This window comes from Amphiura filiformis, chromosome 4, assembly GCF_039555335.1.
Source record: "Amphiura filiformis chromosome 4, Afil_fr2py, whole genome shotgun sequence".
NCBI classification, from domain to species: domain Eukaryota; kingdom Metazoa; phylum Echinodermata; class Ophiuroidea; order Amphilepidida; family Amphiuridae; genus Amphiura; species Amphiura filiformis.
This window is the reverse complement of record NC_092631.1, coordinates 35610642-35627086: the sequence shown is the minus strand read 5'-3', so window position 1 is coordinate 35627086 and position 16445 is coordinate 35610642. Positions and strand designations below refer to the sequence as shown.

General features: G+C 36.8%; 1 protein-coding gene across 1 annotated transcript in view; it reads right to left on the bottom strand.

Annotated features, from left to right (window-relative positions):
• Positions 1-16445, bottom strand: part of LOC140150840 (E3 ubiquitin-protein ligase rnf213-alpha-like) — a 54564-nt gene that overhangs the window by 37632 nt on the left and 487 nt on the right. Inside the window, exons 2-7 of the mRNA XM_072172982.1 lie at positions 15812-16077; positions 13844-14065; positions 12961-13168; positions 11597-11661; positions 10238-10547; positions 8497-8595 (exon numbers count right to left, since the gene is read on the bottom strand). Coding sequence (XP_072029083.1) covers positions 8497-8595; positions 10238-10547; positions 11597-11661; positions 12961-13168; positions 13844-14065; positions 15812-16077 — 1170 coding nt within the window. The remainder of the gene's footprint in view (positions 1-8496; positions 8596-10237; positions 10548-11596; positions 11662-12960; positions 13169-13843; positions 14066-15811; positions 16078-16445) is intronic.

Genomic DNA, 16445 nt, shown 5'->3' with positions numbered 1-16445 from the left:
TAACTTCATAATGGAATGTGCTCTCTTCTTGACCTACAACTCTTTGAGAAGATAAAACTACTATAATGTTTCCAACAGACCATACCCCAAAAAGTGGTTTAGGACAATCAACCACTTGTTTTTCATGGCCTTATCATCCATTCATAACCTCATGAATATACGCGATGTGTTTAATCCAATCACAGATAATAACTCTTAAATACGTGGATGCAAATGCAGGTTATTGAAAAAGTATAATGACCCCGTCTCATGACGCAGCTATAAAAGTATGCTTTACAATGACCGCGCTACATCACATATTATGCATCCGTAATTGGACATCACCTGATTGCGTGCTAGTGTGATTGGTTGCTAGATGTATTTCCCTAATGGGCTATTCAATTTTTTACAGGGGAAACGAAAGATACAGTTAAAAGGAGAATACCCTACCACATCGACGGCGCTGCGAAGCTGCACCTTTTTTTGTAAAACTACACCGACGTCGGCGCGAATTACTTATTAATGGGATAGATTTAAATTAAGTTAGAGGTATATGAGTCAGGTTTTTAATTAAGTATGTCGGCGTTTGACTTAATGAAGTTTGCATTCATCAAGGTAATAAGTGTTAGTACGATTAAATTATTGTGGTTACTTCTAGATAGTAGTAATGTCATTTGAATTTAATTTAAGCATAATGAAATAACTATATTGCATTATATAATGGCTTAGAAGTATTAATTATGCATAATAGATAATGATGACCGCATCAAAAGATGATGTTAATAAGCATGATATAATTATAATTAGTGTGACGTATAAGAGGCCGATTGTAATTGGTTATGAATGATTATATAATTCTAATTATTATGATGGATTAGAGGGCGATGGTAGTTAATTAATAATTATGACATAATAATGATGAGTGTGAGGGATAAGAGGGTTGTTGTAAGAAATTAACAATGATTGTTAATAGTGATTAAAGTTATATTGATAAGAGGAATGTTAATTGTTAATGAGTGGTTTGATTAAGAATGAGTAGCATTTATTTCATGGAGTAAATACGTTAAGTATCATATATTGAATAATGATGTGATGGTGAATGAAGGTATCGTTGTTACTGTGCTACAGCGACGCCGTGAAGGTATCGCTGTTGCCGTGCTACAACGACGGCGCGAAGTTAGACCTTTTATGAGGGGCCTACACCGACGGCGGTAAGGTAGACCTATTTCCGTAAGGCTACACTGACGGTGCAAAGGTGCACCTTATGTAGGCCTAATTGTTAAAGTTGTCATATTAGCAAATGAGTGTGGTGGAGGAAGGTATCGTTGTTGCCGTGCTACAGCGACGGCGCAAAGCTAGACCTTTCTACAGGACTACACCGACGGCGCAAAGGTATCGCTGTTGCCGTGCTACAGCGACGGCGCGAAGCTATACCTTTTCAATGGGCTACACCGACGGTGCGAAGGTGTCATTGTTGCCGTGCTACAGCGACCGCACAAAGCTAGACTTTTTGAGGGGCTAAATTGAGGGCGCGAAGGTATACCTATTTCCGGCGGCGCGAAGGTGTCGTTGTTGCCATGCTACAGCGACAACGTGAAGCTAGACATTTTTGAGGGGCTAAAGCGACGGCGCGAAAGTATACCTATTTCTGTATGGTAACACCGACGGCACTGAGGTATACCTTATTTGGTCATGTCACCAAATTAATGTAGGGGAGGAAGGTATCACTGTTGCTGTGCTACAGCGACGGCGCGAAGCTATACCTTTTTACTGGGCTACACTGACTGAGCGAAGGTATCGCTGTTGCCGTGCTACAGCGACGGCGCGAAGCTATACCTTTTTACTGGGCTACACCGACGGCGCGAAGCTATCGTTGTTGCTGTGCTATTTTGTAATGACTTGATCAAATAAATGTAATGAAGAGGAGGAAGGTATAGCTGTTGCCGTGCTACAGCGACGCCGCTAACCTATACCTTGCCATTGGGTGAAGGTACCGCTGTTGCCGTGCTACAGGGACGCCGCAAGTGATTTTTTATTATTATTTGATTATTTAAAGAATAAAAATAAATGACCAGCTTGGTTTTAGGATTAAGCAACACATGTTTATTTATGCTTCGCCCGCCCAGGCCCGACTTAAAACACGGCTGTTTGATGTATATAGAATTGGCTCCATTATTAACTAAATGCAAACTATAGATGGCGCTATTTATCATAAATCATATTTTTTTATTTGCAAGGGTTAGGTGATTAATACTGCCATTAAAACAGCTGCAATAGGTGAAACAAGCAACAAGGAAATTTTATAAACATATTTTATTAAAGAATAAAAGGAATTATTTGTATTAAAAGCTTGAAAGAGTAATTTCCAGTAACTAAATAGCGCCACCAATTTTATCATTAATAGATACATTCTATATCCGAAAAAGCTTTAAAAATTACTATAAAAGTGAATAATTTTGTAAAAGAGGGAAATTAAAGTTGAGAACGACTAAAAATCATCTGTTGACATTAGCATGATATCACTTTTAGCTGTTTAAGCCTAAAATTTGGTTGTACATGATGTTTTGTTTGAAAAACGAATAAATGATCCCATCAAACAACCGTGAAAAGCTGTTAAAAACCTAATCCCTATTATTCAACATGCACGTATTGAATCATATATTTGCATATTGATACAAGTGATCATTGGATTGTAGATGATTATGCTTGGGCGATATACATATGATGCACATGTGAAATGGGGAGTTGCTTGTTTGTTGACAAGAGGAAATATTACTAAGTTGTCATTGGTAAGCGCATAATGCACATAACTTAGTTTGTACCTGGTTGTCACTGGTTGGGGCATTTTATGAACGACGTATACACTGGTTTATGTGATTTCATAATTTCCAGATATTATAAATAAAAACAGGACCGTGACCACTGAAAAGTTAATTAAGAAGAAACAGAACTTTTGCACCTGGTTATCACTGGTTGGGGCCTTTTATTAGGGATGACCAATGAACCATCAACTTGATTAGAACACTCCCATAGACATGCAGGGAGCTCAACTTTGCACTGCTTGCACAGACATTTCTAAATTGATCTCATTCTTTTATTTTTCAATATTTTTCTGTAAAAATTGGGGACGTTAATGCCAATTATATTTTGTAACTATCTTGCAAATTACAGCAACATAACTTATTTTGTTTTTCTGAAAGTGCAAGTCAAAATTGGTCCATCGCCACAGTGCGCTTAATTGCCAGTGGCTGAGTTCAGCACTGCTCAAGAATGGCACAAAATATTCAAATCAGTAAGATCAGGTGAACAACGTGGCCTACTGAGCTGTAATTTGGCAGAGTTGCCAGTAATACCTCTATCATACCCTCTGTAAAAAGGTTAAAAATTGAACAAGTAGATCTCGAGTTACAAATTAAATCACCAGCTTCCCTTTGGAATTTCCATACTCCTTTCGAATCATATTAAGAAGACACCTTTCTGAACATAAATGTGAAATTTCGTGCTCATTCGATGTATTTTTCACCTGATCTCAACCCTAAACGTTTTCTTATATTTAGGCCTATACCATCTACAACTTGCTGCTGGCTATACCTTGTTTAGGACTTTCAAAAGAAGTACCTGAATGTGCAACCGTAACTGTTTCAAAATAGCCCGCGAATGTTATGCAGGTAACTCCGAGGTCAAGCATTGAATTGGTTTGAACAAAGATACTCATAATGTATTGAGTATAGTATCTTTGGTTTGAATGAGGAATACTACAGGAACTAGAAGGCTATATATTTGTACACAAATACGGCCATACCCGCATGTTATTGGTGTACCCAAACTTACAGTCCTTATTTGCTGATCAGGCCTTAAAATAAAGAAATTGTATGTGTAAAAAGTGAAAGTCCAAGTCACAAGCTTTAATTGAATGTAGGTTGCACTGTCGTAGCACTTAAAATAAATATATTGTAAAAAGTTCCCTCCCAGGGGAGTCGTCTCTCTTATTCTCCATAGGGTGCTGTTGTCAGTCTCTCTTACTCACAGTGAGGCTATGCAATATGATTCAGGGGAAACTATTCCAGAGGGAGTATGTAAATTAAATGGAACAGCCATTTCAGAGGGAGTATGTAAATTAAACGGAACAGCCTTTTTGGGGCCATTTCAGAGGGATTATGTAATTGAAATGGAACTGCCACTGGGTATGTAATTTAACTGGAACAGCCTTAACGCATCACGCTGGTATTTCCAATTATGATACCATACGATCTGTCTGTTTAGTCCTCCGTGTGTGGGGTGGATGGGTGTGTGGGTGTTAGTAACAATATAATTCTCAGGTGCCATCTGTGTACAAATGCTGAGCCCGGAAGCTGCCTTATTTGATGAGAAACGGCCCGCCCTTTGTTTTAACATTTGGGGCCCTGGGGCCCATAATATTTGACTTATGAGGCCCATGTACATAATTATGTTGAAGTATAATTTCTTAGTGCTATCAGTAGACTCAAGCTGGTCACTGTAGCTACTTTATTTACTGAGTAACGGCCGGCCCTATGTTTTAGCGTTTGGGGCCCTGGGGCCAATATTATGTGATATATGGGGCTCATATGTACATATAACAATGAAGTTCTCAGGTGCAAACTGTGTACCAACTCTGAGCCATAAAGCTGCTTTATATGATGAGAAACGGCCGGCCCTTTGTTTTAACGTTTGGGGCCCTGGGGCCCAATATATATGACTTATGGGGCTCATGTACATATGTTGAAGTATGATTCTCAAGTGCTATCAGTAGACTCAAGCTGGGCATTGTAGCTGCTTTATTTACTGAGTAACGACCGGCCCTATGTTTTAGCGTTTGGGGCCCTGGGGCCCATATTATGTGACATATGGGGATTATATATACATATGACAATATAATACTAAAAGACCTATCTGAACCCTGTAGCTACTTTATTTGCTGAGAAACGGCCGGCCCTTTGTTTTAAAATTTGGGCCCCTGGGGCCCCCAGCCTTGTACATCTGGGGCTAAAATGGGCAAAAGGCACATCTACAACTTAGGGCCCATACATACGCCACATATGCTGCCCTCCCATGACAAAAGGAAGTATGGGACATTTTTTTCAAATTGCCTTTTTTGGCTTAAATTAACTGTTTATACCCCTATCTTTTTGTTGAATAAAAGTTTGGCTAAGTTATATCTTCAAAAAGTAGGTAAATCGCAAAAATAATACTTGCTTCCTCAGATTTGTACACACAAAATATACGGCATTTGGCGAAAAACCACCACAAAAGGAAGTATGGGACATACAATTGGAAAGTTTTTGATGATTTCATGTAAATAATTAATCATTGTTTTATGGAAATTGATACTAGTTGATAAGGTACACTGATTTAACATACCAGAACACCATGTGGTATGAATATTACGTAAAATATTTACTAAATCAAGGAGAATTTGGTTTTTGCGCCATATCTCAATAACATCAATTTGTCCCATACTTCCTTTTGTCATGGGAGGGCAGTATGAGCCCTAGTGATCTTGTACTTTAAGAGCTAGGCTTGTCAATCTGTTGCACCATATTTTAACATTTGGGCCCCTGGGGCCCATAATATATAACATATGGGGCTCTTGTATATTTGTAAATATAGAGTACACCTAGGGCTATCTGTGTACCAACTCAGGGCCCTGAGGTTGCTTCATTTGATGAGAAATGGTGTGCTTTGTATTTTCACATTTGGGCCCCTGGGGCCGTGACCTTTGACCTCTGGGGCCAAGATGGGCAAAAGGCACTTCTACGGGTAGGGCCCATAAGTGTACCACATATGGGCCCCAGGGCCTTTGTAGTTTTAGCGCTAGCCTTGACAGAATGATGTGTTTGATGGAAGAAAAGGAGGAGAAGAAACCACAGGATGGGAAGATACCCTGCATGCTATTGCATGCGGGTATAACTATTGCATGCGGGTATAACCAGCGCCTTTTGTTAGAAGTCACACATGAGCATGATGAGTGAAGTGGATAATCTCTATTGTTATGACCTTCAATGGCACTTAAACACCTACTAATTGGTCATATTAAACCCAATAACATTGAAATTCTTGGTTGTGAAAAAAAAAGTTCACCTGGACTTAGTGTAATTTTGATTTTGTGCCATATCGGCCATCTTGGATGATTTTTGGCAAATGTTCTCTAAATGCCTGATTTCAATGCCTCGGTTTGAAAAAATAATTTATGCCAGTGACTAGTTAAGTGCCATTTCATAAGAAACCCCTTTGATACTTTCACAATATGCTTGTTTCATGTTTGCAAATATGTTAAAATAAAGAAATATATAAAGGTAAATATATGCTAATGCCAATTTTGCTCCCAATTGCTATTTTTGGACCTTGTCATTTTATTTTGTTCCAATGACCGGTCAGAATGGGAAACTTTGATAATTCATAATTCGAAAAGTTTTTGACCGATTTTGACCATTTAACCGCCAAAATACTTATGTTGATGAGTTCTACCCAGAAAACAATCTTTTGTAGCAATAGGGGCAACATAAAATTTTGATGGTTATCCCTACTTTTATGAACGACGTATACACTGGTTTATGTGATTTCATACCTTGCAGTCGTTATAAATAAAAACAGGACCGTTACCACTGAAAAGTTAATTAAGAAGAAAATGGTCATACAGTCCCGACTAATTAGGTGAAAAAATAAGCATCATAAGACATTTCTTTTACAAGGTCAACAAAACATTGTGAATGAAACAGAACTGTTAACTTCCATCTTTATTCAGATTTGTATTGAACGTAAGAACGCGGTCAATGTAAAGTAAAGCTTGTGAGTGGTAGGGGCATTTTATGAACGACGTATAATCATGATAATTTTTATCAGTTAGGCCTATACTTAGCAAGGTCTTTTAAAAAGAAGAAATTTGGTACAAAAATCATGGAAATCGGTAGTAGGGTTGTTGAGAAATTGTTGTTCAAAGTTCACACGGCGATGTCGCATTGTCGCTGTAGCCCTGCAACAACGATAACCTTCCCCATAGGCATCGCATTAATGGGTGAATATTTATAAAGTTTGTTTGTTTGTTAATTAATTCATTAATTATCAAACGGCGATGTCGCTGTAGCCCTGCAACAACGATAACCTTCCTCATGGGCATAACATTAATGACTGAATATTGATAAAAGTTAATTGTTTAAGAACATTAATTGATTAATTATCAAACGGCGAAGTCGCTGTAGCCTTGCAACAACGGTAACCTTCCCTGTGTGCATCATAATTTACATATTATACGGTAATTAATGACTGAGTATTGTTAAAAGTTAATGTTTTTATTTAATGTTCTTAAGGGCTGGGGTATGAACGTTTGGACAGTATTTATTTTGGGACATCAGAGCACATCAGACATATCGAATTGCATTCTGAATACGAAGAATGTCATTCTGATATCAAATAATTTTGATTTTTTGTTTTTTGCAATTTAATACACATTTTATGCAAATCATTAAAATTGATATTTTGATATTTAACAGTACTTGAAGTAAACTTTATAAATCTGATGATTTATACTTAAAGTGTATGTAGGTGGGATGAAAAGCCGACGATCAATTGAAAATTTTGAACTTTTGTATTGAAGATATGGATTTTTTCCCCAAAACATCAAAAAAAATTAGGTCTTTTGGGAAAAAAATCCATATTTTCAATATGAAAGGTCAAAATTTTCAATTGACCGTCGGCTTTTCCTCCCTGCTACATACACTTTAAGAATATATCATTAGATTTACATAATTTACTTCGAGGACTGTTATATATCAAAATTTGAAAAATATCAAATTTTTATAATTTGTCATAAAATTTGTATTATATTGTGATTTTCAAAAAATGAAAATTATTTGATATCAGAAAGACATGCTTCGTATTCAGAATGCAATTCGATAGGTCTGAGGTGCTCTCATGTCCCACAAAAAATACTGTCGAAACGCAATAAACGCTCATTTTAGATCCCTTAAGTTAATTAATAATTATTTATCTCTTCTTTAAATAAGAAACCGATCATTATGCAGATTTGTGATTCCTGGCTGATTATGGGAAGCAAAGCAAGATTCCTGGCTGATTATGGGAAGCAAAGCAATAATTATGAATATTAATTAAATTTAAAATTTATTAATCCGTACATCATTCAATGTAATCCTATCATCGAGTTTCGCGCCGTCGGTGTAGCAGGGCTAAAACTAGGGTAGCTTCGGCGACGGCCAAATGTGGTAGGGTATAGTAAAGCTTAGCTAGTTAAAATTGTGTTCTGTTTTCAAATTAAGAAGAAGAAAATGTGACTTAATTGAAATAAAAAAGTGATGGTTATGAATGAGGTTAATGACTTTGCCTCGATCAGTTATTTTTCACGTATTATGACATTTTTAATTATTGTGCTTTGGACCTCGGAATATCTCGGGATATTCCTTGGTTCCAAAACACAATGTTTAGATATTTCACAACCCTCAAAACAACTGATGTGCAGTCACTAAGCTCTAAATAATGACTTACCCTCTTGACTTTGTCTTTGAGTAAATTGACCAGTGTTTGGTTCCAATTGTCTGCCACATGAGGCTCCACCAAGGTAATACTCAGTAGACTGTGCCATACCTGGGTATATCGATAAGACAAAGCATATCAAATGTAAAGTTGTAATCTTGTGCATAATAATAACAATTAAAGGAATGATGACCTCTTTTATTCAGGTGTAATTCGCCATTTACTTTTAGCCAGTGGTTTTGTTTCTCACAGTTGATGGAACAGTTGGTCTTTATTATCAATTCAGATGGGTTTGCAAATTTGTGGGCTATCGCTACATATACCTTTTTGATAATCTCTGTTTATCTCAAGTTCAAGATTGTTATGGCTAAACACCAGGGGGGGGCAAATAAACAGGATTTGGTGTGTGTGCCTTTTGATCACTTATTGGTAGATTTTTTTTTATCCTATAGGGTCGGTTATTGCTATTGTTGATTCTGTCTAATGCATTCCACTCGGTGACAAATCCTTGGCAGAAATGAAAATGAAGGTGTCCTTTGATGGTGTGTGGTGGTATGAACAGGGTTTGAGTGACCACAGATAAAAAAAAAGTCTGAAAACTCTGAAATTTGGAAAGCTCCTTTACTTTTGTACAGAGGAAGTGAGGAAAAGAGATAAAATCAAGATCAAAAATCCTTAATTCAGATTTTAATCTGAACTCTCACACCCCAGTATGAAGGATTTGCTGTATTGATTCTGGTGTAAAGTGTTACCGGGTGCAGTAGGTTAAAGACCACTAATAGGCCTGGGCGATACATTGAAATACTGACGAGGAACTATTTGTTTTCATGGCATTCAAAAGACTGCATTAAAATCGCTGAAATTGATCAAGTTATATAGCCAACAAAGTACTTTTTAGAGTTTGATGCTTCAAAATGGTACATTTTCTCTCATTATATGGCATTTCTGTTGTAATAGTACAAAAAATCATACGCACAGCTTCGGTTTTTAGTAAACATTCGCCCTATCATATTGTAACTTTCAGCTTCGAGGGCGCACTAGCTGTCATTTTAAGGTGTTTACGGTTCAGTGCGTTAAAACAAGAAAAGTCTCAGGTCAACCTATGTTGAGTTTTTGATCATTTGGCATCTAATCATATAGTTTCACCTGATATTAGTGGCATTGAACTGTGAGAGTTCTGAATATGAGAAAATTCCACCCGAAATTAGGCATTTTCCCATTGAAACCCGTGTAATACATAATTAGTGGTATTTAACCAGTAGGGTTTGGACAGGGACGGCCAAGTGACCTAACTGACTAAGATGTGATATATTTTTCATCTGGTAGACAATAGTGGTCAGTTTTAAAAAGATCTTAAAAGATACTCTAACATGTTGGTGACAGCCCGCATAATACGAATACAACACAGGAAAATATGGTCATTGTGTGTTTAACTGTCAATATATAATGATGTTACACACGAATGCGCAGTAAAACAGTAATTTACAATATAATAGTAGATCCATTTTCTATTTATTGAGTACACAAAATCCTTTGTGGAGCTGTTTTCAACACTATTATTAGTACACTCACATGGTGGCTAGAATGGCGATGTCGACCCTGAAGGTCAAAAATTGGATTGGCAAAAGCAACTGCTGGCGACGCAATGTATTGTGAATCGCCAGAATTTATTATATGCATCGCATTTAAATTTCTCATCAGACTTTGCAATATTGTTTAAAATAAAGAAAATTAATATGAACACTTGTCTTACATTCAGCTCCTCAGGGAAGGTAAGAGCTTTTCCATCTGATGTCGAAAGATAGGTAGGTAGTTTTTCAACCAACCACTTGGCCACATCCTTCTGAAGCTGTTCCAGATAACCTTCTACATGCTGCATGTGTGAGTGCTGTGATCCTGTCTGACTCACAAAGCACAGGTTGTAGCAAGCAGCAAACAAATAGCAGCTGTTTACCATAAGACTGTGAAGTTCACTTTTGTTGGCTTTCTTGAGAGCATTCTTGGTCACCTCACTTGCTACTTTGGTAAGGTGTATGCAACTTTCCATCGAGATTTGATCTTTGCTATTAAAAATGACAAAAGCTGGAAATTACAACTAAATTTCTTGATAGATGATAAGGCCTAAAAAATTGTTTGATTGGCATAACCTGACCAACCCTAAAAGTAGGCCTGACCCTGATTTGTGTGTGTTTTTTTTTTTTTTTTTTTAAAATTATTTAACTTAAAAAAAAGAGAAGGAAACACAATTTACAGCTTTTAAAATAAAATAAAAAAACTACCTACCTACCCTATTTTTTTTTATGTTACACCAATGACACAATTGTTTTAGACCTAACTGACACTACATAATGTGTAGTACACATAATTATACTAAAGAAATGGACAACTATACTATATGAATTATAGGTTAATGAACAAGTATTACTTGTTGGGAGAGAAACTAGACACACGCTGAATCGCTGATGTTGATGCGCCTAATGCACGAGCCCCGAAGGGGTAGTACATTAGAGGCATCAACATCAGCGCAAGTGCATTATTTTGTCTAATTCCTCGAGCAACAAGTAATACGTGTTTATTAACCTATTTCATACACGAGAAAACAGAAAAATGCATGATTTTTCTGTTTTTATAACAAATTATCACTAAACATATGGAAAATAGAAACAAATATAAATGCATCAACCCGCCCGAAAAATGAATCAATCCTACGCGACGCTGAACGCACGCTGAAACACTGCGCGTAGTACGCTGGAGTGCACAATATACACAATCAATACATGTTTCGTATTTTTCTAACGCTTGCTCTAATTGGTTCTCGCTATCAACGAGTGTATGAATACATAACCATTAATAGCACTATATCTGTCAATTTCTCATTTTTCATTTCTTTACAACACAGTAATACAGAAAACTGGGTCTACTTTTATAAATGTAGTGATATCAAAAGTCAAGTCAAACCAAAGCAAAATAAAGCTGAATTCTTGATTACTTTTGCAAAAGATTCAGCTTAAGATCCCGACTAAGATTATTCTAATCCATGGAACTGGTGCTGTAGACCTAAAGTAAACAAAATATGCACACACTCTTTTTAAAATAAGATTGGACTATAAACCTGTTGTTATCTTCCGACATCTTGGTAACTTGATTGCATAGCAGTTGGATATCTTCTATAACAGACTGTAAAGAATAAGCAACATATATAATATGTTTTAAAGTAATCAATTGAGACAAATGTATGTAGAGTATTTTGCTGGACTGGACCAAAACTGTGTTGATATAGGGGCGCATTTACAAAATTAGCAGGTATGGTTGCCTTGTTTAAATACAAAATATATACTATTCTAATTTCTCCATCATACTTAGCATGGTTAAAAGGAAAACATAATCAATCACCTTCTAAATTATGATATTGTCTCACTCTTTCACAACTCATGATCATCATGCCGAGTATTCACATGTTGATCACTAATCACTGGATTTTTGGACCAACTTTCAACCAATACCATATCTAACCCATCATACAACATGATTTTTAGTTTCAGTACACAAAACATATTTATTCTGGAATTATGCTCACTTGAGAATTTTTGTCTTAAATCTTCAGTGCGGCCAAAATTCCATTGATGTTGATGTTAGAATTGTATTGCCTAGCCTCTCAAGTAATGCCTGATGTTCTTTATTCTACTTTTCCTTATGGTTTTACCCAAAACCAGCAAAGATTGTTCCTAGTTTTACCAGCAGAGAGTGTTTCTAGAGTAAGTGATATTTCTGGTTACGTATATCTACTCAAAATTCATTGGTGTTCATACCTCAAATTTACAAAGCATAAAGACAATGAAGTTTTAGTGCTTGACAAGAACATAAGTGGTTTGGCATGAGGAACCTTCTTTCAACTGAGGGGGACTATGCCACAACCTGTCAAAGGTCTTTGACGTAACCATCAAAACGTTCCTTGGCGACTATCCCATGACATCACTTCAACTGTGTCATAGATGAAAAGTTCAACACCAGCCCATTTGGCCTGATGATGTGCCTCAGGTGAGACCAGATCCGGGGACCAGATTAACAGCTTAAAATGTGTACTTCCATATCAAAACGATGCACTTGTCGGCTGCTACATGTGTCTCATTTCACATAATTAGTTTGGAATAAATACCAGACTCATCTTAAGTGGAGGTCACTTCAAATCATCTCCAAAGTCACATATGGTCAAGGAGTGTCCTCTATTCCTAAAACATGCGACTTGGGAATGATTTGAAGTGATCTCCACTCGAGATGAGTCTGGTATTTAATCCTAGCTATTATGTGAAATGAGACACATGTAGCAGCCGACAAGTGCATCGTTTTGATATGGATGTACACAAATATTGAATTTACTTTATCTATCTACCTGGATGATTCAGAATATTCACATATACACCAGTGTTCATAGCTGGATTATAAAAAGTTGATGTAAATCTTGCCATTTAACTGTACCTTGACTTGATCTTTGTGTGCTTGTAGTTTGGAGAGGACCACATCTAAAGCACTACACATTAGACCAAGAGGGTAAAGCTGTGACTTCAGAAACTGCTGTAGACCTGCAGGGGTAAGCTGTAACCAAAGGAAGCTTCGACGCAGAAGTCTGTCCATGTCAAAGAATGGAAATAGAGCTTCTTGTATCTCCTGTATCATGTTGGCATCCCTGTATGAGAAATTGGAAATAAGCTATGTTTTAACATCTTAAGCTACGGTGTGAGTTATTAGGCAAATGATCTTTACAGTACATGCTCACTATTGCTCAGACCTGCCAGAAAATATAATGTCAAAGATTGGAAAATATTCTTATTTCAGAACGTAATATTCGAGTCATGTTCATCAAATGCATGATATAAATATTTTCATCTATTAAGCCATGATGTCAATTCATCAAAATTATAGCCAAATGGAAGGATGCATAATTTATGGTTAATTCATTTGTCTTATTTCACTCCTTACAAGACATAAACAAAAATGGAATAAAATCAAACAACAACAACAACAACAATAACAACAAAACAAGCCATGTGCTTGTGGGAGAACTTTCATCACACCAATTTTTTTAGTTGAAAAAATAGATATACTTTCATAAAGATGTGATGATTAAGCATCACTGATCAACCTCATTGCATACCCTCCCTACACTAGTCACTAATTGTTGTTACCTTTGTTAAAAAGACAGAATGAGTTGGTTGCAAAGCTATACTTATTCACTCCTTAAATTTGTAATTACCCTATCTAGTAAACTAGTACATTAGAGGGATATAAAGTCTTCAATGAACAAGTGTTCATGCAACTACATTATACTAATAAGACAAACAATATTAAAAATAACACTAACTTGTCACTGATATATTTGATTTCATCAATTCCAAGACCACCTACACCCCACCATTTGGGGTCAACATATTCCATTGTCATGGCAACATCAGTCCAAGGTGTACAGTCATTCCTGAAGAAATGCAGCATGGGTAGAACCAGCACCCAGTTGTATTTGTTCCCTTTGCCAGCAAGCTGCAGTTTGGAATTCTGGCAGAGGCGTTCTAAGCCAAGGATGATGTCTCTGAAAAGAAAGAAAGAAGAAACTCTTTACTGAAGTCATGTGCCCGGTTTTACAAAGGTAAATTTACATGTATACACAAATCATTAAAATGGATATACAATCATTTAATTTTGACACCCAAAATGTAAGATCAACTTATTGATATTTTGATAGAATATGGAAGCTGTAATTAAAATGACCTGACCCTGCTACTGACCTTTGACTATTTAAGTAAAATTGAGCACCCTCAAATAAACAGCATGTGCGCCATTTATACCACTAGCGGTCACCCGTCTTTCGCGGTCAGGGTCTTTCGCGGTTGGTAAATTTTGTACATTTTGTGTACATGTAAATGTTTTATTTAATGTGATTAATGGTATGAGAGGAGATGATCATTTAGAACTTAGAAGTATAATATTTAGTATCTTTTCCATATAAATCAATGGCTTGAAATTGCAATTAGATCATGTCTTGCCCCTGTGGGATGCTGGTCGCTCTGATATTTAAGATTTTTATGCATTTGTTTCTACAGTACTTTTTAGCCCATTTTGGACAAATTTGTTGTACCTTTTAGCTAATTTTATATCATTTTCATCCAAGTTTGTCCCCACCTTGAAATGTACCTTGCTGCCCCCGCCTCCTGCAAAAGTCCTGGCTACATCACTGAGCAGATGAACACAATTTTATTCACATCCCTCTTGGCCCGCTGTGGCCTGCTGGCTGATCTGATATTTTAGATTTCTATGCATTTGTTGTACTTTTTATTTGTTAGCCCATTTTGGATAAATTTGTCGTACTCTTTAGCCCATTTGTGACAATCCCCCCATGAAATTTGCCTTGCCCCCCCCCTCTCTCTCTCTCTGAAAAGTCCTGGCTACACCACTGTGCAGCTGAAACAATTTTATTCACATTTCCTTACACTCTATTTCATATAAGTTATGATCATACCTGATCATACATTATGCTGATAACATTAAACATAGCACTATATACCACAAAGCAGAGTAGGCCTATTCATGGTGTGGTTTGGCAACCCTGATTAATTTGTCCTTCAAAAGTTTCACTTTAACTATAGGTTCTCCATAAAAGCACAGAATACATGCTAATGTTGATCAATTAGTTGAATAAACAATAGATGTTAATTGAGTTTCTACTGTGTCATGTAATAGTTGCTTCTACTGTGTCATGTAATAGTTGAGACTACAGGCATAATATCCTCACACCGATAACAGGATAGAAGGCCTAATTCAGGCTATGTCAACATTACTTAGTGTATTGTGTTGGCGTTAGCATGCAGGTGCGCTGCCACTGCCTTTGCCCTGCCTTTGAAACTAATTAACATAATTTGACACCCTTAACGTAAACAAAAACAAAATTGGACGTTTTATTGGGGTGCGGACAACTTTACTCTACGAAACGCAAAAATCCGTTTTCCGAAATAATGTAAAACGTAGAAGTTTTTAGCCTTACAAATTCGAAAAACTCAGTAATTTATTATAGATTGTGCAATTTAATAGGGCTGCCTTCATACATGGTCACTTCATTTAGGCTGATCCAGGGGGTCCAAAAGGATGGCCCCCCAAAAGAAGACTTTTTATATGACTCTACAACATTTTCAGATTCCAATACCCTCTCAAGCCCTCCTCACAATAGCTAATAGAGATGCATCTATCATAAAATTTGGGCAAGCTGAAGGAACATTTTTCATGAGCCCCTTTCAAAAACCTGGATCTGCCCCTGAGCTTATTAAATGCATGATTCTCATACCTTTTTTGAGATGCATATGCATTGCTGATGGATTTCATTAACTCTAAAGCATGTCTCTTCTCAAGATGAACTGGAAGTTGCAGACCATCAAGCAAACTTTTCCACTGTTGGTTGGAGAGAGGCATGTTCCCATACCGGGTCACCAGTAATGTTATAGCAAGAGCTGAAATGAGACGATTTTCAACTTCATCTATGCTTGGTGGTTCACTGTCCTCAGCAGCTTTAGAGAAAGATGCAAGTTTCCCAGATAAAAATCCTAGCAGCAGCTGTAAGAAAATGTGAAAATTTACAAAGAAGTGCTTGAAATCATGTTGACTCTCAAAAATCTCACTATGCCACCAATGAAGTTGGGATAGGCTTGCAGTAAGTACATGTAAGTAAGTAAATGTTTCTTTAATTGGTTCTTGCTCATGTTAAACGAGACAATAAAGAGCACAGTAAGCATATTGAACTGCGCGGCTGCGTGTATCATTTGCGTAGGGCGTAACATGGTATGCACCTTAGCATAGTGCTATATTTTGCATCCATGTGTGAAGGACTCTGTGGATTCGCCAATTTTGTGCACAGGAGTAACTATTGAACTTGATAAAAATGGCTGGGCATAAATTATATGCATTATGATTTTACAGGTATA